Source organism: Chroicocephalus ridibundus, chromosome 2 (genome assembly GCF_963924245.1).
Source record: "Chroicocephalus ridibundus chromosome 2, bChrRid1.1, whole genome shotgun sequence".
Classification (NCBI taxonomy): Eukaryota; Metazoa; Chordata; class Aves; order Charadriiformes; family Laridae; genus Chroicocephalus; species Chroicocephalus ridibundus.
The window spans coordinates 21,628,685-21,656,034 of NC_086285.1; the positions used below are offsets into that span (position 1 = coordinate 21,628,685).

The 27,350-nt window shown below is 38.7% G+C and overlaps 1 protein-coding gene across 1 annotated transcript in view; it reads right to left on the reverse strand.

The window, feature by feature from the left end:
* The window catches only part of PLXDC2 (plexin domain containing 2), a 282,185-nt gene that overhangs the window by 48,708 nt on the left and 206,127 nt on the right, over positions 1–27,350 (reverse strand). The window contains exons 7-9 of the mRNA XM_063324688.1: positions 19,698–19,797; positions 9,963–10,058; positions 8,968–9,049 (exon numbers count right to left, since the gene is read on the reverse strand). Of these exons, the coding sequence (XP_063180758.1) occupies positions 8,968–9,049; positions 9,963–10,058; positions 19,698–19,797 (278 nt within the window). The remainder of the gene's footprint in view (positions 1–8,967; positions 9,050–9,962; positions 10,059–19,697; positions 19,798–27,350) is intronic.

Sequence of the window (27,350 nt, forward strand, 5' to 3'; positions counted from 1 at the left end):
TACTGACTTTGCTTTTCATTTATCACAGGCATTTATACATTTCATTTATTTAATTTGATCTAATTCAATAATCTGCTTGTTAAGACCCAGGTGTTAGGACTCTGCAATGTTTTCATATAAAGCTACTCCAGCATAAAGAACTGATGTAGTGGAATACAAATTCTAGAGACAGGCAGAATCTGGGTACATTTCTTTCGCTTTGCCTGAAGCAGCAGTATGATCACCAAATTCATGAAGTTATATACATTGATAGAACGGAATATATTTTGCAGAATACACTATATTTTAAACCTCTAGCCCTTCTAAAGCATTTAAAATGAGATTTTCCTTGTCATTTGTATATGAATCTATTAGACTGATTGGATTATATATGCTCCCTCTGGTGGTTTACTTAATCCATACAAATGCCTCAATTTTTTTTTTATTTTATTTTGTAATTCAATGGCTAAGATACTGTGGCCAATTTTGTAATAACAGCACACTGCTGTCAGTTAAATAGGGTTGTGACAAAACCAGCCTGAATATAAATCAGCAAGTCTTCCTCCCATCTTTTAATTTGGAATTGAAATATTTAATATCCCTAAATCAAACAAACAAGGAAAATTAAACCCTTAAATATTTAAAACCAGGAAGTATTTAAAAGTGAGCATCTGAACCAACATAGTGGCCTTTTATGATGGATTGACTACATCAGTGGACAAGGGAAGAGCTATGGATGTTGTCTATCTGGACTTCTGTAACGCCTATCATACTGTCCTCCCACAACATCCTTCTCTCTAAGTTGTAGAGATATGGATTTGATGGGTGGACTGTTTGGTGGATGAGGAATTGATTGGACGGCCACATTCAAAGGGTAGTGGTAAATGGCTCAATGTCCAGATGGAGATCAGTGACAAGTGGTGTCCCTCAGGGGTCTGTACTGGGACCAGTACTTTTCAATATCTTCATCAATGACATTGGCAGTAGGATAGGGTGCACCCTCAACAAGTATGCACATGACACCATGCTGAGTGGTGCAGATGACATGCCTAAGGGACAAGGTGCCATCCAGAGGGATCTGGACAAGCTTGAAAAGTGGGCCCATATGAACTTCATAAGGTTCAACAAGGCCAACTGCAAGGTCCTGCAACCCCCAGTATCAATACAGGTTGTGGGATGAAGGGATTGAGAGCAGCCCTGCAGACAAGGGCTTGAGGGTACTAGTGGACGAAAAGGTGGACATGAGCCGGCAATGTGCACTTGCAGCCCAGAAAAGCCAACTGCATCCTGAGCTGCATCAAAAGAAGCATGGCCAGCAGGTCGAGGGAGGTGATTCTGCCCCTCTACTCTTGTGAGACCGCACCTGGGGTACTGCGTCCAGCTCTGGAATCCCCAACATAAGGAGGACATGGACCTGTTGGAGCGGGTTCAGAGGAGGGTCATAAAAATGATCAGAGGGCTGGAGAACATCTCCTATGAAGACAGGCTGAGAGAGTTGGGGTTGTTCAGCCCAGAGAAGAGAAGGCTCTGGGAAGACCTTATTGTGGCCTTTCAGTACTTAAAGGGGGCTTATAAGAAAGATGGGGACAGACTTCTTATCAGGGCCTGTAGTGATAGAGCAAGGGGTAATGGTTTTAAACTAAAAGAGGGAAGATTTAGATTAGATATTAGGAAGAAATTCTTTACTCTGAGTGTGGCAAGACACAGAAACAGGTTGCCCAGAGAGGTGGTGGATGCACCATCCCTGGAAACATTCAAGGTCAGTTTGGACAGGGCTCTGAGCAACCTGATCTGCTCATTGCATGGGGGTTGGACTAGATGACCTTTAAAGGTCCCTTACAACCCAAAGTATTCTATGATTCTGTGAATAAAAACTGAGCTCTACAAATGGTTGCTTATGAATGTAGGGACATGAGTAAAGTTATTTTCAGGCCCACAGGGTAGCACTCCCTTCCTTGCACTGTACTAAGTGTCTTACCACCTTGCACTGCAATGCCCAAGCTTGTTATCTCACCCATCAAAACAACAGTAACTTCAGTTCTATGCCTTATTTTAATTTCTTTGCATAAGAACTTTTTTAAGAACTTTTATATTTTTGGTAAAATATGCTGAAGGGCTTAGACCAAAGGATGTCACAGCAGGAGATGTTCACTAATGTTCACTGCACAACTAAGCTGATGTACCTGCACTCTCAACTGACGGGTATTTTTGATCCTGATCTCATCCACTGCCTTTCCCTGCTCCGCATTGGAATCTACAACCTTCGTTATGGTGTCAGCTATAAAATAAAAGATGAGAGAAATGTAGATACCAAAGAGTAAGACGTATGGAGAAAACCCCTGTGTTTCTTATTTGGATTTAATTAATAAATACAAATAAATGATTTAATAAATCAAGGTGTTTATGTAGTCAGAGGATATGATATTTATTTTTGTGCTTTTTTTTTTTTTTTTTAAATTCGGTATGGGTAGTGCTGTGCTCAACCAGTAAATATTTTAGATTACATAGGACTGTTACTTATACTACAATATTTCATTCAACACAGTCTTTATGAAAATAGGTCGTCAGGTGGGACATATGGAACAACAATCAAAGAAAAACCCTAACTCTGTTCCTCCTCCTGTTATTAAAAGTTTCCAGACATAAACTCAGATTTGAAAGTTAACTAAACATGTTTCCAATTTCTTTCGAAAGGAAGAATAAACAAAAAAGACATTTCAAGCTTGCCCAGAAATTCAGAAGACAACAGGCAACCATTTTTTATCTCAATTACCATAAGGGCACCGTGGAAAACTGTCACTTCATATTTCAACTGTAAAATGTTTTCTTATGACCTGCAAATACCAAAAGATTTTCCCTTCCCCACTTTCCAGCTAATCAGCATGGAATGCAAAACAACTTGTTTCTTTATTACCTGCTTAGATAGGAACAGCGATTACCATAATAAAAGATCAGAAGTATCGAGACTTAAACCACATTATTGCTATTTCCAGCCACATTTCTGATTTCCCACTTTGCTCAGAACACATTCCATAAAAAACAGCTGTAACCTTTTCATTTACACCACCAGTGCTGTAGCTGGCATACGGGATTAAGCATTGAAGTGAAATCTATCACAAATTCTATCACCTTTTTAGCTCAGGATTGTTTTAAGACTGCAAGAAACTTGGGGAGCTGTGCACACACACACATGGGCAGAACAACTCTGCCTAGAGTGCCCCGAGCGTCCTGGCTCATCACTACACACAGAAAATCCAGCAGGGGAATTTGTGCAGCCTGTTCCGGGCACTTTTCAAACTGGGGGTTTCCACCCCCTGGGTCAATACCATACGCTGGTATGATTTCAAACCAGATTATTCAATGCATAATCTGGAAAACAGAGACTCTTAAGGATAAAAGTGTATTTTAGCACTTAACATGGGCAAGCCCTTTTTGTGAACCGGGTCACCCCAAGCTGAATCTCTCTTTCCTTGCAGACCCGGGAAAGCTGCGGCAGGACTGCCTGGACAGCAGTGGCAGGAGCGGAGACCCTAAATCTCCAGGCAGCCACTGCCTGAGGGTAGTGGATCTGCTCTGAGCTGGAGCCAAGCGAGGGCTTATGAGTTTCAGTGCTCCGGCTTAAGCACCTGGACATCTAATGGGCCAGGCTTCAGGGGTGACTTGGGTTTAGATGACTTACCTCCTGTGCCTCGGGGGATTCTCCGATCATTGTGAGGTCATTGTGTAAGTAGAGGAGCTTCACGGAGCTCAGGGCCTTCACTGCTGAACCCTGCTTAGACTCAGGCAGCTGTAGGTATCACCTCAGACAAAGTGTTTGAGCCCTAGAGACCTTTTTGGTCTTAGATATTTGAGTTGAGTTTGGTGAAAAGGTACTTTTAGTACTGCTCTCCTATTCTGCATCACTTCCCTTGAAAACCTGTGCATCAGCCAGCAAAACACCCTTGTGGATCTAACCGTTAGGCTTTTGGGTACCCTTGGCATAATGCAGCCACTTTTGGGGATGTAAAATTTGAATATAGGTATCAACCTTGACAGCTGAATAAAACCATCATCTAAATAGTTCACAGTCCTTCAGCAATACAGTTCCCTATCTCTAATGTGGGAACGATAGTACCACACTAAACCTGAAGGATGTTGGAAGGACTGGGGGATGTTTTTATCCTGTGTTAATGAACTGAAGCATGAGACACATTCAAAACCTGAGTCTCCAGCATGCACAGACTGCAAGAGCGTGCTCTTTGTCTGCTTATTCCTGAACTCACTGAAATATCAGTATCACTTCACTGACGAAATCTGAGACTTTCCTGAAGTTCACCAAAACAAAAACATCGATATCTACAGAATCTGAACATAAATCTTTTCAAAACTTTGTATAAAGGTGGCTTTTAAAAATTCTTGATCATGTAAGCATTGTATTTCCATTCTATTTCAGTGCCAACTCTTTTAAAGTTAATAAACACAATTTATTTCTTGCAAATATTTCCAAGGGAAGTCACTATTTTAGTAATGCGAGCAAGTTGTACAAATTGAACCTATAATATAACAGCAAAGTTGCCTTAAAGATTCCAAAAACTTTCCTAGAAAATGACGTCTCTTACATGCAGGCTATACCGAGTGCCTAGAGTATATAAACATTTTCAGAATCATGAAAAGATGACATAAACAGATCTAACATTAATGAATTCTCCCAGTTTTTACATTCTGGGAAGTCAGAGATAATGAAGAGCAAATAAACCAAGTTTCAGCCACAGGTGACTACTATGAGATAGATGCTAAGTGTTTCTGGCATTTTATAAACATAGATCCTTGTGTAGGATAAAGCTACGATACCATCTTAGCTTACATATTTATATTTAGTCTCTTTTACTTATGGAACAGTTTTACTTATGGAACAGTTATGAAACACACATAGTTTTTTTTTAAAAAAAAAAGCTCCTAGGGGCATCCTCCATCTGCTGAAGTCAGAAGAAAGTGATGTGCCTTTGCTTTAGTCATGATGAAACCGTATGACATACGTCATATTAGATTTCAGAGTGGATAGTTTGATGATCCCTTATGAAAAGGGAAACTGTGATTTAAGCCTGTAGAGAGTGACAGGAATAGCAAATTTTGCTCTGAATCACCCACATGGAGAACCTGACTCTCAGTTTGCACAACACCTGGGCTGAAGTTACAGGTGGGGAAGAACCCACTGTTGTAGAACAGTTATTTTCATTCCAACACAGATTGCCCACATGGGGGAGTACAGTTATTCTGCAACAGTTCTGTTGGTCAATTTGCCTTGTGCAGTTCCAGGTTTTATATACACTTTCTATTTTTCCTACAACTGTATTGTGTGAATGACTACATTTTGCGTGAATGAACAACTACAATTGTGTGAATGATTCAATATTATGGTTAAAATTTTATGCAAGGAAAAAAAAAAAAGCTGTTCTTGGTAGCAATATTGCCCTGGCTAAATGGTGTCATAATTTGTTGAGAAAAAAAGGGTTGGGGAATTGGTACAGTGTTTTGTTTCTTGCTGGATACAGGTTTGCTTGTTATCCACATGGAAGCCTGTCTGCTCTGGGAGATCTTACTTTAGAGTACCAAAGTGCTAGAGCAGCTCCCCAGGAGGAACATCACTGTCTGTTACAGCCATATCTGACCCTCATTGCTCCCTAAAAAACAAACAGGCATTCTCCCTTGGCAGAAATAGGAGCACTAGATCAGTCGGTAGATTATTGCCATGCTGGAAACCTGTCACTATCAAGTTCAAAGCCTTTTTCAGGCTTTTGCACCAAAGGCTAATTGCCTTCCCCATCCTGGGCTTTGCCAGCAGCCAAGAGAGACAGCTTTTGGCTTTGCCTGCAGCCAAGAGAGACAGCTTTTGGTTTCTCACCTCCCATACCAGTGTGTCCAGTCAGCTTTGCAACCCAGAAACACTACTACAGAAGCAACCCATGCATCACTCCTAAGCATCAGCTTCTGCTTGCTTCAAAAACCCCTACGAGGCTTCATTTGAAAGTGGACTGTAAATATTAATTTTCTTTGCATTCTAGGCACTTCTGAAATGTCTAAGTTAATACTTCCTGTAATGCTTTGCTCTTGTTTCTCCAAGCAGATTTTATTCTGCTGCAGCAGAGCAATGTATATCACAACAGGAGATAACAGTCTAGGCTGATTTACAAGGCTGGTGACTGAAGAGCAGTGGCACGCAGAAAAAGCTGGAGGACCGTGATGAAAGAACTCACAACCTTCCATCCTTTGTGATTTTTAACCATGACAGTTAGGTTTTCTTGTTGAGCAAGTGCCTCTTTATCACATGCAAAAAGAACATTTTAACACAGCAAATTTATTTTTGAGGGGAGCAAAACCACAATGTGGTACTGAAGTAATTGATTCTGAGTACTCTTCCGTGATCCAGACATCTCCACTGAGAATGGAATAAGGTTTTTTTCCTTTTTTTTTGTATCTCCCTAAAATGAATAACCATGCTGAGGAACAGCAAGGTAAAAAAAGACAGGCACCGGACTAGAAGGCAGGTGAGAGTATCCAGAACTGGCAGGGAGCAGAAAATTGTCAAAGCTGAGACAGGTAGGAGTCCTGAGCACAATGATTCTGCAGTGTAATGTACCCTAACTAAATAAATGCTCAGTCTTCATATTTTGGAAAGCCTCTTTTCACAAAATATGTATCCACTTATTATTTCAGATCTGCTTCTCTGTAGAACTGAATTGGTTGAAATAAGCTGCTCATTTCATAAGCTGGAGGAGACAGGCCAAGAAAGGCAATGGGGCCCGAGGCAGCCATCATCACCAAAACCACGTTTCTGGAGAAAATAAGTATTTAAAAATAAGGTGTAAAATCTAGTATAAAATTAAGATGTTCAGGGGACTGGACCATATTCTCAGAGGTTTTCAAGACCCACCTGAACAAAGTCGTGAACAAACCGGTCTGATCTCACAGCTGGCCCTGCTTTGAGCAGGAGGTTAGACTAGATGACCTCTAGTGGATCCTTCCATTCTGAACTGTTTTATATTTCTATACACAATTCTTCATTTGCTTACACCTGGCAGAGTATCACTCATCCTTATAGATGCAAATTGAATTGTATGACTGTTTCTAAACCACTGAAATTCCTGTGTAGAGGCATAATCTTAGTTTGCTTTTCTGGATCTACTCTTTTTTAAGGAATTGACTCCAATGCCTGCTTTTGCTGCTAGTCAAACAATGTCCAAACACAGCCCGCGTGAAATGACAGTCTCGCTATTGTCAGTAATGGGCTAATTAACAGCAATAAAACTGTTCAGTCTACCTGATGCAGCTTGTCAAAGCACAACTGTGCTGCAGTGTGGAGCCAGCTGTTTTTGGGAAAAAGTGCAGGACTGCCTCACAGTAGGTTCATCTTTGATTGCAGCACGATCTTCACAGGCAAAATGAAAAGTATTTTTTTCATGCAAACTTTAATTGAATAGAAATTGGTGTGTTGAGACTGTCTATTTTTCAGCAGTAAATTACACCTTGCCAGTTGCGAAGGGGCAGACACAAATTCACCTAAATATGCGGAAGGGAACACGGTGCAACTACGTGCCTGGTGTTGCTTCCTGCTAAAGGTGAAGGATAAAACTCCCTTAGTTCTGCACAGTGAATTTGTGCCTCAGTGAGCGAAACAGATTTTCCACCAATTCCAGAACTCGGGAAACTCAGTTCTTTGGAAACTACAGAGCAAAACAAAGGATCAAGGTTTGCCTGTTCTTTGTAAGAGGTCTGAACTTTATCACCTCTTCAAATCTTGCCTGCTGGAGTTTAATTTATCCAAAGAGAAATGAGAACACTATCCACAAAGTAATAGACCTTGCTCAAACCAATGACAACAGATTCTCAGCGCTACAATACTTATTAATGGAAGTCGAATCAAGCAATGCTTGAAAGCAAGAAATTGGCTAAAGCAAGCAAGATCTCTTCATGCTTGCTTGGAACAGTCTTCTACAAGCATTCTAACTGCTGATGATGTTTGATGTTTTCTGTGAAATTATGTAATTTAGCTCTAATTCCACTCAAGAGTTTTTTGCAAGACAAACCACCAACAGAGTGACTTCTGAAATGACTTACTAAGGGAGTAGAAGTTTAAGAAAACATAATACAAGTGACCTGAAGTGCCTAATTCTATACCACATTCATTAGCTATTTATCAGTTCTTCAGTATGGTATCAAATTATTACACTGTTTAGACTGCTAGTAGCATTTTCTCCTTTCATTATGCGTCCATTTTATACATAATACTTCAGAAACTCATCACTAGAGTTGAAAAACACAACAATAAATATCCATTACGACACTGCATTTTGTGCCACAGAACTGGTGTTAAATAAGTTCTTGCTCTGAAGGTCCACGAAGGTCAGCAAGTAAAGAACTTTTTGGAAAATCTACAGGTGCAGAGTTTCCATTTTGCTGTCTGTGCTCCTGCTACTGACTTGATTGTCCTCGTCAATGTGGCAGTGAGAGGCTGAGGAGACCCAATGTACCCACTAAGTATAATGAGAGGTTAAAAGACAGAAGGCTCTCAGTCTTTAGATGCGTGTGTCTCCCTACTGTTAATAGAACAAGCATGTCTTTTCCAGTTACGTTACCACCCCGCATCTCCATGTGGTTAAATTATTTTAGATGAAGCCAGGGATGTAGGGAGAAAATAGGAATTTTATTATGATTTCTACTTCTTGTTCTCCTTCCAAAGGATATCAAAGTAGGGTTAAGGAAATAGGAAGAAGGGCTTAAGTCCCAAAACAATTGTTCTGACCATTCTTGCCTAATTTCTTTGCTGAAGTGAAATGGGACAATGATATGTTGCTAGTGATTGCGACTGAGGTGTATATTCGTGTGAATGCATGTATATAAGACCTAACTATAACAACCCTTTGTGCTGAATAACCTACGGGCAATGTTTTTAGATATCCTTTGAGCACAGCTGCATACCCACGCAAAAAAAAGAAAAATCTTTTTCCTTACCTTTGGAGTTTACTGCACCAGCTGCAGTTGAAACCAATCTGCGCAGTGACACAGGGACCACAGCTGGTAAACTGGAGACAAGCTGGGATGTAGATAAACAACCACGAATTATTACATTTGTCTCACAAATAATTCTCATAAAAAGCACAAAAGAAGGATACATCCTCTCATAATACGTACTTAGGGACTCAACAGGTTCACATGTCCAAAATAAGACACTAAACCCAGACTAAAATGCATTTCACAACCGTATGCACAGAGGTACATTTTATCTGTAGGATCCCATTTGTATTCTGTTTGTAAATGTAATCCCACTTCCACATCTGTTCATTCAGCTTCATTGCTATATTTTTATCTTTTTGCTTAATATTAAGTATTTGCTTAAATCTCTTTCTTCCCTGTCTCCAGTGTTCCTTGGTGTTGCTAACACCCAGGCATACACAGATAATAGGACTGGCAGGCAAGTGTGCAAGAACTCTAATTGGATTAGAAAAAAGAAAAATAGCCATTTTCATTTTTTTCACAGTAGTACAGCTGGCAGTTTAAACCCAGAGATTTCTAAACAATGTAGTTTTACCTCGGACAAAAGAGGTAGATGAAGTGCAAAATGTGTTTGGGGATATTCCTTTGCAATGTGATGCACCGTACACAGAAGAATTTGTGTTTGCCTTGCAAGCATGAAAATTGTTCTTTTTTTTTTCTTGAGGAAATAAATTTAAAGTCAATATAATCATTCTTCTGAAAAAATGATTTGGCACAGATTTCATTCAAAAGCTACTGGGAGCTATATACCCATAAACTCACTTGAGATACATGAGGATGCACTGGATAATGCATCATCCACCCGGGAATAAATTTGAGAGTGGATAAATGAATCTTTCCATGATTCCAAGTCCACAGATAAAACAAAATATCTAAAATCGTGTATGTGTTACTGGGAGGGGGAGGGGGACCCTTCCCAGATCTGGCTCCTGCCCGTGTTATGTTTTACTTACTTGGGAGAGGTATCATTTCAACAGCTGAGAGATTGGTAATCTTTGACATCTGTAGCTCCACCCTGTGGTACTCGTATATTGTTCTTCTACGGACATCTACCAGAAAAGAAAAATAAAAATATTTTCACACTTTACTATTTTGCAGTCTGTAGGTTGTGAAATACAGGCGATATAACGACTGCTCATTGCTCCTTAGGTGCACACAGGACACCAATTTTGCTCAAGAATCTATTTTTAACTTCAGACACCACGGAGGAACATGTAAAAGGTATAGACAGAATTTTTCACTTGAGAAACCATCAGACCTGACAAAATAGGTACCTATTTCCACCAGTAAGGAATAATGAAAATGCTGAGTGTGCTCTCAGGCATCTTAGTCATTCCTTTAGGCAGAAATTCTAGCGAGGATACTGTCAGACATTTTAGGGTATATTTCAGATGCTTGCTTTCCTAAGACATTTCTCAGCTTACAGACTTGGGAGAAATGCTTTATATGCTCACTTTGTCAGTTGTCAAGATGCACAAACAAAACTGATTTCATCGCTTAATCAAATTTGTTAGCTACAAGCTAGCTCACATCTGAATGCACTAGAACATTTTTCCATATTAGAACATTAAAGAAGACAAGTCTTCCTGAGCAGCCAATGTTATGCATAATCTTTACACAAGCTAACTGCACCTAAGTTTCTCCAAAATTCAATACAGTCAATGTACAGTTCTTGCGGGCCTTGAACACACAGATGACTGTAAGACCCAAGCACAAGATAAGTGTGAAAAAAAAAAAATCACGTAATTGTTAGTTTCCAGATCAATATCCTATCATGTATTACAAATATTCCAGCTTTCAAGCGCGCGGCTGCAGTGCAGACTGGCGAGCTTGTACGTTTGCAAATTAAAAATCCAGCCTATACTGGCAACCTGACACAATAATGATGATTTCCTGGTCCACTGGATTCAAATTTCTGTCCTTTTTGAAGGCCCGCTAAACTAATTGCAATGAATGCTAAATACAATCACTGACCCTGGGGAATCGTGCCAGAGAGGCACAAAGGGTGACATACAAAGGATTAACAGGTTCCTGTGGTCGGTGGTGGTCTGAGTCTACATTCGACAGAAGACAAGAAATTGCAGCCAGCCACCAACTCAACCACAATCCGTGTTCTGTGTTGCCAGCCCTGTACGGATTAAGGCACACCTTGTTGCCTGGTACAGAGGCTGCGTTTCTGCAGGTTGAAGTAGGATCATGTGGCGGTTAAGCAATCACATGGCACCAAATCTGAAGTGTTTTCACAATCTCTTGTTAGGAGGGAAGTTGGAGGCATTTTTCAGACAGAAAATGGAACCTCAACTAAAATCAATCAAGCAATAAATACTAATTTTTAAGGGAAGAGAGAAAGTGCACTAAGGTCCCGTGGCTAAGGTGCCTCTTGGCTCACGTGGACAAGGCTTTCTAAGAAAGAGGGATGGCCAACCTCTAAAAGCACAGCTGTGGGAATCTGCCTTACACCACACAGCAAATAACCATCAAACTGTTGATGTCAGCTGGAATAAACATGGGAATCTCTGAGCGGGGAGGGGAGGTGGAAGCAGAGGTGTGGTGGGTGGGATAACTCTCTCCTGCATCAGCCAGGGTCGCTGCGGGGGAAGCAGCTCCTCTGCCCTCTCCCACTGCGTGAGCTCTCAGCCACGGGTAGGCAGCGTCTGGCTTTCAGACAATAATATTTCCATTTATCTCCAAATCAGGACCTTTGCCAAGCAGTTCCTCTTGCCATTTATTTGAAGCTCACTTTGCTATGGCTTCACCCCCGAATAGCAGATTTCTCTTTTGGTATGAAATGCACCTATAATTGAGCTCGTTTTGTGTTTTACCTACAAAGTCATTCTGACAAGTTAAAAGACAGGTATGGGGATGTCCCAGATGTTTACCCCAATAAATGCCTTAGCCATGTCCTTCAAACCCGCTGGACAAAAAGGGTTTCCAAGGCAAAGCTAATCGTGTCCTGGGGTGGGGAAAATGTCTTGCCAGCAGTGAGAGGTTATGCTCCCAGGATGGTAAGTCCCATAAAAGCACTTGCCAAATCACAGTGATCAGGAAATTTGTTTGAAAGGAACTCCCGCCAATGCTGAAGGCTGTAATTTGTTTCCACAGTAATCTTTATCCTTCTGTCCAAAAAAATAAGCAAATGGATAGATAAATTAAAATGGTGGGTGCCTGTACTTTAATTGAACTCCATCTCATCCCATCAGTGGTGGTATAGACTGGCATGCTATAATTCTGTTTACTCTGAACCTTTCCTAACAGACTTCTCACAGGGCTTACAAGAAAAAGGGAGCTTGTGGCTTTCCAAAAATCTAGTAAAAATCAGTGACTCGGGTCACAGGAACTTTTATCTCACCCAGGGCATGAAGTTTCTAAAAAACCACTGATTTTAAGAGAATTAGGTTTGTTGTAAAAAAAAAAAAAAAAAAATTCTAATCATACATAGACTGTTGATCTCATTAAATCCCTCTGCCTGGTAGACTCTGGTTTGATCTTTTCTTCTTCAGGAAGAAGACTGTGCCAACTACAGGTGGTGAGTTTGCATACGAGGGGCCTATCTACTGTAAGAAACTTAAGTACAGAGAGAGATATTTACATAGTCACTTTCTAACAGCTTTGTATATACTCGCAGGCAGGTGGTTGGAAACATGAGTGCTCAAATTTATCTGCATGGCCAGGTTGCAAGAAAATGCCATTTTCTTGCAGGTGTAGATTCCTTTGAAAGTCTGACTTGAAACCCGCCATGCTTGGCTCCTGAAAATGCACTTTTTCCTCCCGATTTAGAATTCTGAGCCTGTATCCCCTTAAGAAAACAGACTAGAAAAGCTAAACTTAACAGGATAAACAAAAATGAATATTCTCCCCTAACACTTTCCCCCTCAACCTCCCCACACAACGCTCCTGCTCCAACCCAAGACACACACTGCCTTTCACTCAGGTGGAACTTGTTCTTTGTCTTACGCTGTCCATTTAGCTCTTTTACAAACAAGTACCAGTGCCGAATCACAAAGAGCTTATAAAGCCCTTGTACTTCAGTTCGCACCTTAACTTGACAAAAACTACCGAAATCATACGATGTAGTAATAGGCAAAAATTTATGCAGATATTTTACTGAAAAGAGGCATTACAGAGAAGGGAGAAAAGGAAAAGGACTTTTTGCATGCATATATACTCTTGAAGTACCATTCCCGGTTCTGAATTTCAGAAAATGCGTATGTACTCTTCTCCTAGTCACAAAAATATTTTACTTTTCTATAGGCCTGAGCATCTTAAACACCCTTTTTAACAGAATAGTATAAATAATATATTTTTTTTCAATAACAGTGTCTTTTTTTTTCACATTTGGTTTAATTTATAGCATAGCCCAAATTGTTCTTTGGTTTGTTTCTGTGGCATGTACACGTACTGTCTTTGAATACAAGGTGAAAGGTACAGTCCCAGCAGAAAAAGCTGAAGAAAACACCAGTACTTACTTGAAGTAAGTACATTTCTCAGTGACCTAGAGAGATAACGTGGTGGGTCAGAAGGCCAGTCGAAAGAATCCCTTCAAGGGATTAAGCAATGGATCGGTAAATTATAGATGTGCAAGATTCTGGTGTGACAAAACATTTCTATGTAGTTTTATCAGGGTAGTTTTAAACTAAATAACGGCATATAAATATTCTATGAAACAGAACTTCCAGAGGTAACTAAATGTACTAAACAGAGAGAGTGCTCTGGAGACGGAGCAGTGCCAGAAAAGCACCAGTGACTTCCTAAGATACCTGAAGGGTCAGTAGCTAGTAATAAACCATTCTAAATATGTGTCCAACAGATGCACAATCTCTCTGGTACTTTTCCATCACATAATCACTTTTTCTCACACAGTATTCCTCAGCTAAACCTGCAACCCAGTGAAATGTGAAAATATTGGAGAAGTCAGTCTGATTTTTTAAATTATATGTTCACACGAATAAAAATCTTTGTTGGTGAAAGATTTCTAGGGAATTGAGATCGGCCATATACGCAGCAAAAACTGCTAAACAAGGCCATATGTATTCATATAGCTGCACTTTCATTTTTAAGTCTAGCTGATAGAGAAAGCACAAACGGTAAGAGGGTGCATTTGATTATGCAGAAGTCAATTTGAAGCAAACAATTTATGAAACCTATCCAGCTTACACTGCCAGCAATTGGTGAAAAATATAAGGGTGAAAAACAGAAGGGTGGGGCGCAGCTGCTGTACTAGACAGACACTGGGTTTGCTTAATAGGGACTTTGTTTAGCAAAAAAATTGTCATGCAAATATATAATTTGCCAGCCTTGTTTGTCTGATTGCCATCGCCACAAAAGTTTTGTTTTTGTTTTTTTGTTTTTTTTTTTGTTTTTTAACAGCTTCATATTGCTAAACTTACCAATATTAACTAATTAATTCTCGAGGCACTGACACTGAGACCAAACATGCCTGGAATCAAACCACCACCACAATTGCTCTTGGTTATGGAGTCTTACACACACATCTTAATCTAGATCAAAACTCAGATTCCCTAATTGTATTAATTTTATCATTCTCCTAAAAATTACTAAAAAATCCTTTAAAACCTAGAAGCTGCGCCTCAAAGACCTATAATCTGTGAATAAACAAACCAGTGAAGTAGGCTCTGAAAATACCTGCTTTATGAATAATATAGAAAAAACTGTTCTACAGTAACACTCTGTGCCCACCACACATCATTTACTTTGAAACTCTCCATCTCCTTCCAGATTTATCCCATCTCCTGACGCCAGCTGAGCTGCTCCTAATACAGGATCTAGGCGTGAAAACCCCCGCGCTTTATCCCCTTAAGCCGCCATGCACCAAACTGCCTAATTCTGAGATTGGTTGATGGCCAGTTAAGGTTTTGGCTAAACTGAGAACGTTTTAAAATTTGATCACCTCGTACCAATCCCTGAAGTGCGGCTACGCCACCAAAGATTGCCAGCGTGCCCATCTCTTTCCCACACTGCTCCTGAATCGAACATGTTGCGCCAAGGAACCCAGCTGTCTGGATAAACCCCTTTGGGCCAGCAGATAAACACGCAGGGCTGGAGGAGTTGGCACCCTCTGGGATTAGTTACACTAGCGGAATGCAAGAATAAATACTGTGAATTTAGAGCGATAACTTTGGGGCCCACTTTGCACAGAGGTAAATGACAACATTACTAGTAAGGCAGCAGCAAATTAGACTACGCGATTTCCCAGATGGTGCTGCACCTTTATACAATAAATATCACAACATGAACTGCTAGTCTTCTTTTACCCTTCAGGAAGGTACTTGCTAAGATTCTTTCAGGGGCTTCACTGCTGTAAACAAACTGGAGAGAAATCTTCAGCAAACAGTTACAACATGCAGAGTTGTCACTTAATTATATGCTTGAGTTACACTACGTATTGAGTGGCACTAATTGCACTGAAACGGGAATATTACTAACACATAGCTCGGCTATTTCATTTGTGTACACTGTGCTGTTGAGTAATTTCAGCGTCATTAAATGTTGGGTTGAAAGGTATGGATTTCCTAAAAGAGTTGTACCTAAAACAATAGAGGCCAAGATCATGGAGAAGTACGTCTCATCACGGAGAAAAACCCAGCCGTTATCTCTAAGTGCAAGTGACCCACTGTGTAGATCCCCTCAATCTGGCGCTCTCGTTTTACCAGTGTATTTCATGCTCTCATGGAAAAAAAAAGCACAATCTGGGCAAGCTCACTGGTGGGATTTTCCATTGCTAAATTTTCCTGGGTTGCAGGAAATGCTTTTTCTTTTCTTCTTCATGCACAATAGAAAGCTAATTGAAAGACAAAAGCGAAGACAGCACTGAAACAGAGAGAAATGTAGTAACCCTGAAGGAAAGACAGTCATGAAATTAGAGAGAGATCTTAGAAGTCTGCAGGAGGGAGAGCAAAGGACCCTGTAGGACTGAAAGACGGACCAAGAACAGAATGCCAAGAATGGATGAGAAAAAAATAAGAAATAAGAAGGAACAGGGAAAATAAGGTGGTTGCAATGGGACAGAGACAAAGTCCTCCTGGTGAAGATGCTGAAAAAAAAGGAGGAGACGAGTTGCTGGAGGAACACGTAAAGCTATCTCCCAGCTTTGTCTTCACCAATCACGTGTTGTCTAACTGGGAGATAGATATCCACTAAACATTCTTAGTGTCCGTGTTACGAAAGGAAATAATAGTTAATGTACAAGTGTTTGGCCTGTCTGAAGAAGAAGAAATCAGGGTGGTACCTCTAACTTATCGGACAAACCAAAAGCAGAGGTCCAGAGTCTGGCTTACTTCACTTGAATTACCTGGAAGAAGCAGAAACCTTTCCACTGAAATTAATTGATGGACTTAGTTTGCCATTTTGCTGTCATATAAATCTCAGAATTTAGGGCTTTTCTTGTTAACCTTGGTGTCAAGCAAAAATTTGCTTCCCTTCGCACATTACCATTCATTCCAAAGCACCTCTAGAGTATGTTCAGGCATAAGTATCTATACATATATATATATATAAAAATATAAAATAGTGGCCAATCTGCATCAATATAGTAGTACCACATATAGGCTCAAACATAAAGACATTGTCTATGTATAAGCAATAGTACCAGATCAAGAAAAAAAAAAAAAATCAAACATATATAACAGGCGGAAAGCCACTTGCCAAAAATCTCCCATTTCCATGCTCTAATTCTGAAAAGATACGGCGAAAATATGTAGGTACCTGTATTCTTTTAGGGACAGATAAAAAGGGTATTACTGCAAAGCCTTTATATGTAGGAGTACATTAGCAGAAGTAGGTATGAAATACTCAAGGTTCTCCATTTCAAAAAGTTCAGAAAAGCCTTTCTTTTTGCACTTGGCTCTTGAAGAGGATTCTTTTCAGCACTCATTAAAATGCACTTTTGGAATGAAAAGCACGTTTTTCTCTCCTCAGAATGAAATAGGTTTGCCTGGCTTTAGAACTCACCTTTCGCACATATTAAAAAAGTTATTACTAATGTTTTAGACAGTATGTCTGAAAAAATCCGATAAATAGTTAGTTCTAATTTTTCCAAAATTACTTCAATAGAACTGGGACTATTGTACTGAAATTTTAAAATGCTGAACATACAAAGTGCAGCAAAGACATTCCGCATTTTAGAAAACTGACAGGATACTTTTGTTCAAATAGGCTTGTTTTGCACTTAATGTCTCCTTTTCAAATGCAAGATATATACAAAAATAAGTGACAAAACTCAAACACGAAGCAGTAGACTTGTGGGGGTTTTTTGTTTGATTTGTGTTTTGTTTGTTTGTTTGTTTGTTTTTCTAGAACTAGCCATGAACATAAATGGAAACTGGGTTCTCTTGATGGAAAAGTCTATGCTAAAGTGGTAAGCAAGAACTAATAGCTATACTATCTTTGCCTTCTTTCAGGACAAACAGCAATTTATATTCTTCCCTCTCTTTAGGAGCTAACAAATAAAATAAAACGACGATTCTATCATATCTCTTTTTCAGTAATTAACTAGACCCATGGTTGATTTAACACCTCTGAAAACCAAGAATGCAAGAACATGCATATTTTAAGAGCATCCGACAATGGCTCTCTATAGGCCAACATTATTTACCAGTTCTGTCAGGGTGCTATTATGTTGCCTGTACATACTAATATAAACCTGTTTCATTGAAAGCACAATTTAGCTTCAGGAAAATATACTGCAAACTGATGGTTCCCTTGATTAATACTGGCTCTACTGTAAGCTGCAAACTAGCAAAAATAATCATGAATTACCACCATCCCGAGAACCAGTCATTAAGGAGAAAAGCAGTGCATTACACACAGTAACACAGAAATAATGCTATCAAAGCTGTTGCTGCAGTGGCACGCTTTAGACTCTTCACCCACATTCTATTATTCTTATCTGCCGTTACTTAACATAACTTAATGAACAGAGTAAGTTTAAGATGAAACACTAGACAGATTTTCTGGTAATTACGGTCACTTCACTTAGCAGAAAGCGTCATGTGGCAAAAAGGTTTACAGCTCTGGCAGGGGGGTTGGACTAGATGATCTCCAGAGGTCCCTTCCAACCCTATGATTCTATGATTCTATATACTAAAACCAGAAGACTAGTAAGTAACTGTGTATTCAACAAAACCAATGTTATATAGTGGTAGAAAAACAAGATGCACATCTGAAGCATTGCTACAGAAAGAAAGATTCAAACTAGAATAAAGACTCACATATACCATACACATACAAAATATGTAAATCTAAAATGAGTCCTTTAGCGTAGCTTGCTGATGGAGGCCTGATGCCGAAAGATCCGCATACTCTTTGCTTCTCTTACATTGAATTTCTGTGTGACTAGTCTCATAAACCATTTCCGCAAGTGAATCAACCTAATTTCCACCTGAATCCATTTTAGGAGCTCTTACAAGCTGAAGACTCACAAAAATATTCCGATCATTCGCTTACAAACATCACTCAAATGGCTGAAATCAGTTACCTAGATTCATTTGTTCCTAAGCACTCAAAAGCAATCCATGCAACTGTAGGCACATCACAGCCATCTATCATACTTCAGAAACAAATTTCTTCCAAGACCCGATCTCTTAAGTGAAATCTGAGCATGCCAACCTCCTTCACACTACTCTGAGTTCACAACAAGCAGCAGATGGTACTGAAATTTTCCATCTGGGGACACGGCAGGACATATAAAACTCCCTCATATCAAAGACTGTTTAAATGTGATGAGGGGAATAGGCTAAGCTGAGAGGCAGCGGTACCCACAACTTCGGTGTCAGCCCCATCTGCAGACTACCTTAAAGATGAGCTGGATCAGGTCAGTCCTTATGAGCTTTATCTGCACCACACCTACCTCAGGGGTCACTTCAGGAGAATATGCCTGGACTCAGTCCTAGGAGGCTGGTTCAAGCACAGCTCCTTCCGTCTGCACCCTGCTATTAGGGGATCATCAAAACTTGAACTTAGTAAATTTGCTCCAAATGTGTAAATAGAACCGGCAGACTCGGAAAGTGAGCATACTCTCTAACGGCTAAACAACCTCCAAGGGTTCTGTACACAGCACGTTGAAACAAAGCATCAAGGAAGTCACACTTGATCTCCTACTATTCGCTTTCAGTCAAGTCATACAAAGTATAATTAAAGCCAGAGAAAATTAAACATCACCTGCATTACTGTTGCCACAACTACGTGAGCCCAAGATGTTATTTAATAACTACATCTCCTCTTCTTTTCTCTCACAAAAACGTATATATGAATTTGAAGTTCAGAACGTAAAGTATAAAGAACTCCCAGCCTGGATATTTTTCTCTTCTCTGCTTCACCACAAACCAGGGCAGATACAGATGATTTTTCCGAACAGGCTGCTTCTTCCCTACCACGGATATGGAGAAATATTCCAGATAAAGTATCTTATGGAATACTAAATTGTGCTGGTTGACAGTTTAATTTTGCGTTATTTGGCTGGCCATTTAGTTTTATTTACTTAATTTATCAGTTCAAAAGAAACAATGACAGAGAAAGCCACACTGGGAATTATCAAGCAAATAAAATTACACTTGAATTAACAAGCTGAAATTAGCTTAGTGATTTGTTGTGCAGCTAATCATCCTTGATGAAATCAGCTTATACTCATTTCTCAGTCTCCAGACCATTAGTACCACTACAATTCCACATACTGGGAATTTGCTGGATCCTGTGCACAACCACAAATGCATCTGAGAGTCCCACTTTCACTGGGTGGTTGGTTGAACTTATCTGTGTCACAGCAACAGGAATCTGGAAGACAAAAGAGGTGGATATGCATGAAATATTGAAGTAAAAAAAAAAATTCACATTAAAAATAACAGCACTGCCAGGTTGAACCACTGTAAATTAAAAGTCCTAAATAAGTATTTCATACAATACAGCATAATATGACTAAGGATTTATTGAAGACTGAAATTACTGCTTTTAATTTTTATTTTATCTCAGTTTGTTTCGCTTCTTATATAATAATATTCACATCAACACTGATAGAAGTGTAACAATTGTTAATGGTGAAACAGAAAAGGGTAGTAATTGTCAGTAATGTATTTCCACCAGCTGAAGAAAAAGTGAGATGCTGCACTAATATCAGACAAGGAGGAGGAGGTAATACCTCTTGTCTACTATTGAACACACAAACTGTAGAGGTTCAGCTTGGGACGGACATTTTAAAAGCTTATGGCTCAGCTAATTTGCACTGAAAACTGTTTGAAGAGAACTTTGGCCCAGTGATATTCATGCTTAATATGTCCTGTCTTCTAGCAGAGAAAATATCAATGTCATGGAAAATGTGGAAAATGCCAGGTGCTCACTTGCCAATATCTAGGTGGAAGAAATAAAAATACTTAGCTAGCCGTAGACCAGTCCAGCTTTACAGAACAGAGATATTGATGTTGGGCAACATGCTTGTACGAAAATAGGTATCAAGTTTGATTTCATTCTTTGGGCAAGATTGCAGCTTTGGCCGATACTTGTATAGATGTAATAGCTTTAGGATTTTGTAAGGTGTTCGACTTAGTGACGGGTAGCATTTATACAATATTAACACAGTTAATTAGACTGACTGATCACAAACAGCAGCCACCACTAAAGCAGCTCAGGCTAACAGCGTGTCTTTACAGCATATCTTGCTTCTCCAGACATCAGAGCTAGCATTCAAAAGTTTTATCAAAGACTGGGAAAGAAACATAAATTTACTGCCTAGAAGTTCTGCACATGACACTAGCAGAATAAAAATAATAAAATGCCTGGATGCAAAGTTAGACCTTGCATAAATTGCAAAGTTATAACTCAGAGAAAAAAGAGCGCAAGATAGAAGCTTGGGGACCATGTTCTAGAAAACCACAGTTCTGGAAGCAATCTCAGTATTGCAGTGGATGAACAAAGTAAAAAGCTGGTTACACATCCAGTGAATGTGAATTCAGCATCATCTGCATGTCAATTAATGGCATGACTTCTGGCATTTGAGTTGAGCATCAGTAGTTGTTCTCCTTGTTCCCAAAATACCATTTAGCTGTGCTTTTTTTTTTCTGATTAGACTGCTAGATGTCTAGGAAAAGTTAAATTTGAGAATATTAACGGAAAAAGTGAGTTCTGGTGAATTAAATGCTGTCATAAATTTACATTTCTTTTACTTGATTTAGTGACTGGTTCGACTGATTTATTTAGGGGTTCTGGTATATATGATCTGCTTTGGTATAATAAAAGGAATGATGTTAAACCAACATCAAAACCAGAAGTGGCTTAGAAATACTGCTAATAATACATCAATTCAAATTTGGCTTATATCAGCTTAGTTATTGGAGATTGTGACATATTGCTGCAAAATAATAATTAGGAACATGATAGCACTTATATAGGGCTTTCATTGCCAGTTTCCTAAATAGTTATTAATTATTCTACAGGCCAAACTGCATGAAACTTAATCAGGAATTTTAAGTTGCATGTTTATGCATATTGCAGTTATTGGAGAATGTGACATAAGAAGGCTGAAAGCCGTATTTTCAAAGTCTTCAAAATAAAAGATTCACAGAGTTCAGAAATAAGTTTATAAACTTTGTCCAGCATGAAAGCGTAAACAAAATAAGGCACTTATTCACAGTCTCAGAATATTGTAGAGAAAAGCTTATATTAACTATCAAAGAAACTGTCTTAAGAGATTTTGAGGAGGATACTCTAGAGAAGCTATTGAAAATCAAGTTAGAAAAACCACTGATGAGAAGGATGCAATGACTATTTCTTTTCAAGTTAGAGAGGAAACACAGCAGAGGAAGAAATGAATCAGTTTTATGGACACAAAATGTAGTTAGAATTGGCATTACGAGTAGGTGTGTGACCAACAAAATATGCTGGCAAATTTGGCAGCTCAAGGCATAAATTGTGTCTGATACACATTTGTGTATGAAATTAATTACATTTCATCTAATGAATGAATCATACATCTAATGAAAAGAATTACTCTCATTTTCATGTGTGAGTGCAAACCAGGAGAAGTTGCACTCAGGTGCCCTTGAGTGAGCCTCCTTAATTTTAAGTCTAATGCCTTGTCACACGGTTTTTCTGAATTTGTAATAATTGAACAATTTGCATCTTTCCCTCAAAAATTATGATAACAGTGAACTAATTTCTCTCCTTTTTTTTTTTTTTTTTTTAAGAAGGAGTGACGGGTTCTTGCAGTACAAATGCCACATGTAGGATTTTTATTTTTTTTAATAATAAATTTGTTTTCATTACAACATGGCTAGAGCTTGAAAGTCACTTTCAGTTTTGCTATTTAATAAAAATTATGAATGACTCAGTGATATCTGCTACTAAAAGCAGACACAGTAGCCAAACTGAACAGAGAACACAAACAAAAAATTTCAGGAGAAATTAGCAAATTTTGGAGCAGAAACATCTCAGTAGGTTTTGCCAAAATCCCTGCAGGTGTCCACACTGTTCTGCTGGGTATTCTAGTGAGAGTGAAGAATTTATGGAATCATTTTCTAAAAGAAATGAAAAAGTTGTAGTAGGGTCCAGTCTAACAAAACCAGCAGCCAAACTTTTGGATAGAGGTTTTAGAAACAGGATTTAGAAACAAGAGTTTGTGTAAGGAAAACATAGCTTAAGTTAGTATAGCCACCTCTTCAAACTGAGGTACAGCCTGTGTCCAACAATTAGTCATGTAGACTGAAATGAAGTCAAAGTAGAAGGGAATCCAAGACCCAGGAAAACTCTTTTATTCTCTTGAAAGACTGCAGCCTTATTAGACCCGTATTTACAATTACATATGTTTATTTTTAAAGACTGGAAAAAGAAATAATTTTACAGAACTGAATACTTCTGTCACTCGGTGATGAATGCGCTGAGTGCCATTTCATAGGTGAAATCTTTTGAATAAATGTCAAGATAAAATGGGCTTTTACCATATGATGGCCTATTAGGAAATATGACCTTTTGACAGAAGGCTTGTAGTAAATGATAAAATAATTTATTGAAAATTACAGTGTTAACATGGGTAGCAAGCAGATAGCTGGTGTTCTGAATTCCTCACCTGAATGGCAAGATATGTCATGACAGGCCGACGTGTTAAACGGTTGAACAGTAAGCTAGGAATGTGCCAGTGGTTGCTAATGGGTGGCAGAGGTTTTATTGCATTACATTCAGAGGATGAATTTTAACTAGAATCATTCCAAAGTGTGTGTTACCACAGACAATTGTTACCACAGACAACTCTTGTGTTGTACAAGTCACCAGTTTATGAATAAACTTCCCAAGCGCACACTAGTGCTGGGGGCATTCACATCTATATTTTGGATTATATACTTCAACAATAGAGAGAAAGATATTTAGAATGCATGTTGAATTCTATTCATCGTTGCGATCAGTGATCTAGATAGTATTTTCCATCAGAGTTCTCAAATTTTATTTTCTTCAACTTTGAGGATGTCAGAATCTTACCCTTCAAAAAAGAATAAAATAACGGCCTCTAACCTTATTCTGAAGGAGATGGTAAGCAGGGTGCAATTACTGCCCCACTTCAAAACTGAGTCAAAGATAAGAGCCAAAGTATGCTGCAAAATAATAATTAGGAACACAATACTACTTACATAGGGTTTTCATTGCCAGTTTCCTAAATAGTTATTAATTACTCTACAGGCCAAACTGAATGAAAATTAATCAGGAATTTTAAGTTGCATACACTGATCACCTCATAAAATCAAGGATCCTGTTTCCATGTTAATATTTTTTATAATAATAACAGAGTCAAAGAAATGCCAGGCATCTATAATGCAGGCAGAATATCCAGGAAGACTGTGCATTTTTTTTATTTTTTTTTTTTTTTTACTTTTCAGGAAACGATTGTAAGGTTTGGAGTCTTGTTACTGAAAACAGGATTATTTTCCATCACAAATAGCAGGAGCATCAATTCCATCTAAGTGCTAGCACTTAATCAGTTCCATTCAATTCTGCCTCCTTTCACAGTGGAAAAAATTCTACTACAAGTCTCTCTTAGAATTATTTTCCAGCTTCACATATTGGGCAATTTGAACAAGCATTTCAACTTTAATAATGGTTTCTGGATGACTACGTAAATAGTGAATCATTACTATTTAAATGAACAAAGAAAGCCTTCAAGCCAATAAAATTAAGAAAAATATCCTAAACCATTAACAAAGCCTTTGGTACCTTTGCCTAATTTGTCCTGAATTAATCATGGACAGAAAAAGAAAACAAATGGTACACTAAGGAACATTAGCTATAAGCACTAATGGGAAAAGACTATATAGAATAATTATTTTGTTCAAAAACAAGTAAAGTTCTTGAGAGTTGAACTTCTGTGAAATTTAGAACCTAAGAAATGAGTATTCACTACTAATATGTAAAAAAGTATGCCTTTGCAGAAAATTTTCTATGTTCCATTGGCTAGTTTGCATTGTAATGTATTTCATACGTAGAAGAGGTGCACCAGTAAAATTTTCGTGCCAGCTGATGTTTCCTGACATATTGACCATTTACCAGAACACTAACGGTTAGTGTAAGCAAAGCTCTATTTAAAATGGAAGGTGTATGCACTGTAAACAAAGTAAATTCGTAAAGAAATAAATATTTGACTTACTATAGGACCTTGCTGTATTTCAAATTGTTTTTACATTTTGAAAGCCCGACTGTACCTCTCCGTCTCCTACCCATTAACTCTTCGGAAAGATATTCTGATGTCTCCAGATTTCACGATCCTGGTGGCTCAGCTCCTATTCTAAATTTATATTTTTTCAGAATCTATTCTGGATTTTGGATAACAATTGTGCATTTCAGACTGCTTCCTATTGAGCGAACAACAGAACACAGAAGACTGGGCAGAACGGCTTCTTTGATACTTGGCAAACTGCAGCCAGTACCTTGCCTTGGTGCTCAACACCAGGTTTATGAGGTAGCAAACCTGATGTGGGGGCAAGAAGGGTATGAAAAAGGACATCTCAAATGGTTTGAAGAAATAAGAAATAAAAGGTAAAATTTACCTGAAGTCCTTTAGACATAAAAGTCCCTGTTTGCAGCTCCCTTAAATGTATAATCACAGTTATTTTAAAAGTCGATTCTTCAAGATAAACGCCTGGTTTCGCTAGTACGGAACCCCTATGGGATGCTTTATAAAGTTGCTGGCAGCCTGTCTACTGCATTTCTTACATGGTGTTTCAGCTTGGACACTCAATGACAGTGCAATGAAGACCTCACAGATTTGCCACACATCACTGTCATGTTTGATGAACTATGATACAGAAATGAAATGGCACCAAGAAGAGGGTAGAAATCTTCTCGTGCAACTTTTACTCGTGCTAATGAGCACTCACCCAAGTAATCTTACTGGAGTTAATGGGGCTCCTGACATGACTCACAAACAAGAGAAATGGTTCCAGAAGGAAGGACTTCCTCAGAAACCAATGGATACAGTACTGGAAAGTAAATCAATTCCTAACCAGATTTATAAGCACTTGAGTCAAGTGCACATTTACAAGAATCTAATTTTTCTTTTCAGACAACTTGCATCTGATCAGTGATTTGAAATTTTATTCAGTTGTCTTCATTTAGGTGAACAGCTGAGGTAGTTATAATGGAGTAAAAGCTGCAAATAAATAGTGTAGACTTCTGTAAATCTCAGGCCCCAAATCCATTCCTCAAGTAATTCCCAATGGAATACACGAGTTGTAACATTCTAAAATTTTACAAAAATCTTTTGTCAAAAGATTTACAGATTACTAGTATGTTACTATTACCACTTTTAAAAGTCTCTTTCCTTAACTGTGTGACATAGTTCTAAAATAATGTTTGGTAATATCATTCAGGACAACAAAAACTCAAGACAGGGCATTTCAAAGATTCAGCAGTGGCAAAAATGCAAATTATCCCATTTGCAAATTCCAGTTGTTTCTGTCTCAGGATTAATGAAAAAAACATTAATAACTCCTCCCCACAAGAGCACTGTGGCTCTGCAGGAAGCTTACAGTAGTGCAGGGAGAGCAAGTAGCCTACGCCATTGCAGCACAGAAATTGTTTATCCACAGATTACATGACATACTTGCACCCAATTCTAGGGATCCACATGTGCTTAATGAGGTGGCCTATTTCCTCCTGTCTTCCTAAATGAATAAAGTTTTCCACTGCCAGGCACTCTGCATCATCATTTACATTTATACAAAATGAATGCAAGAGCAATTTAGAGCAACAGCTTCTGTCACCCATATTAGATTCATCCCAGGGCTGGACAGTAACAGACTCATAACCAAGAATAGTAGTCTCCCGAAAACATCACCATTTTAGTATCAGAATGCATATATAGTTCTTGTCAAGTTTATCTTAAAATTACAAATTGAAGAAGTGTCCCTCCCCATTTCTCTGGGTCTTGAAGGGAGGAACTTTTCTGCGCTCTTTGAAAAGATTGGTTTTTTCTTTAAAAAGGTTTCAAAAACAGGAGATAAACAAAGCTTTGGAGCACGCTCCTTTGATCAAGCACAGGCTCCATTGTGCTAAGCAGAGCAAAGCTTTCATGAAACTGGAGTCAAAATGCAAATAAACTGCATTTTCATAGATTAAGACTACTAATCTGTACGTAACATTCAGAAACAGAGCCAAAGCAGACCTTGCATCATCGTGTCTTTTATAAGATAAAGAAAGCCAGGGACATGGGCATACCAGAAGTTTCTTGTGTCTACAAAACTAATCCAGTAAAAGTATTCTGTTTGCAAGGTGCAAAGACATCTATCTTAGGTGAAGATATGACTGCGGCTAGTAGAATAACCCAGATGCTCACTAGCTTTCTAATGAAGGGGAGAGCAGTACTATTATTTCTGCTTCATTCAGGTACATGGCTTCAACACGGCATGAAAAATAAGCCTGAAGGCTCACAACTAGTTTACAGCAGAGAGGGATGAGAACACAGGTTTCTCCAAGTTTGGGCAATCAGTCATATCACTGATTACTTCTTTTTAATATAAGGGTGATAACAGAGACACTTACATCTTGAAGAGAAAGTCACGCTTTGCATGCCAAACTGAGATTAAAATAACCAAAAAAAAAAAAAGGAAGAAATTGTTCTTTGTCCCTAGAGATTTGAGCTTATTTTCTGAGTCTCATTTGCATGAAATTCAACTGCAGGTATAGCCTGTAGGCTATAGCCTCCAGGACTCTAACAATTCTAGCAAGAAAAGAAAATCACCTAAAGTAACAACTGAAATTCTGAAATGCTTGTAGAATGCAGAAGAGCCCAACCGAGACAACGACATATTGGTGCTATGAAGGCAAACCAAATGGGCTTAATCTAACCCATGTTA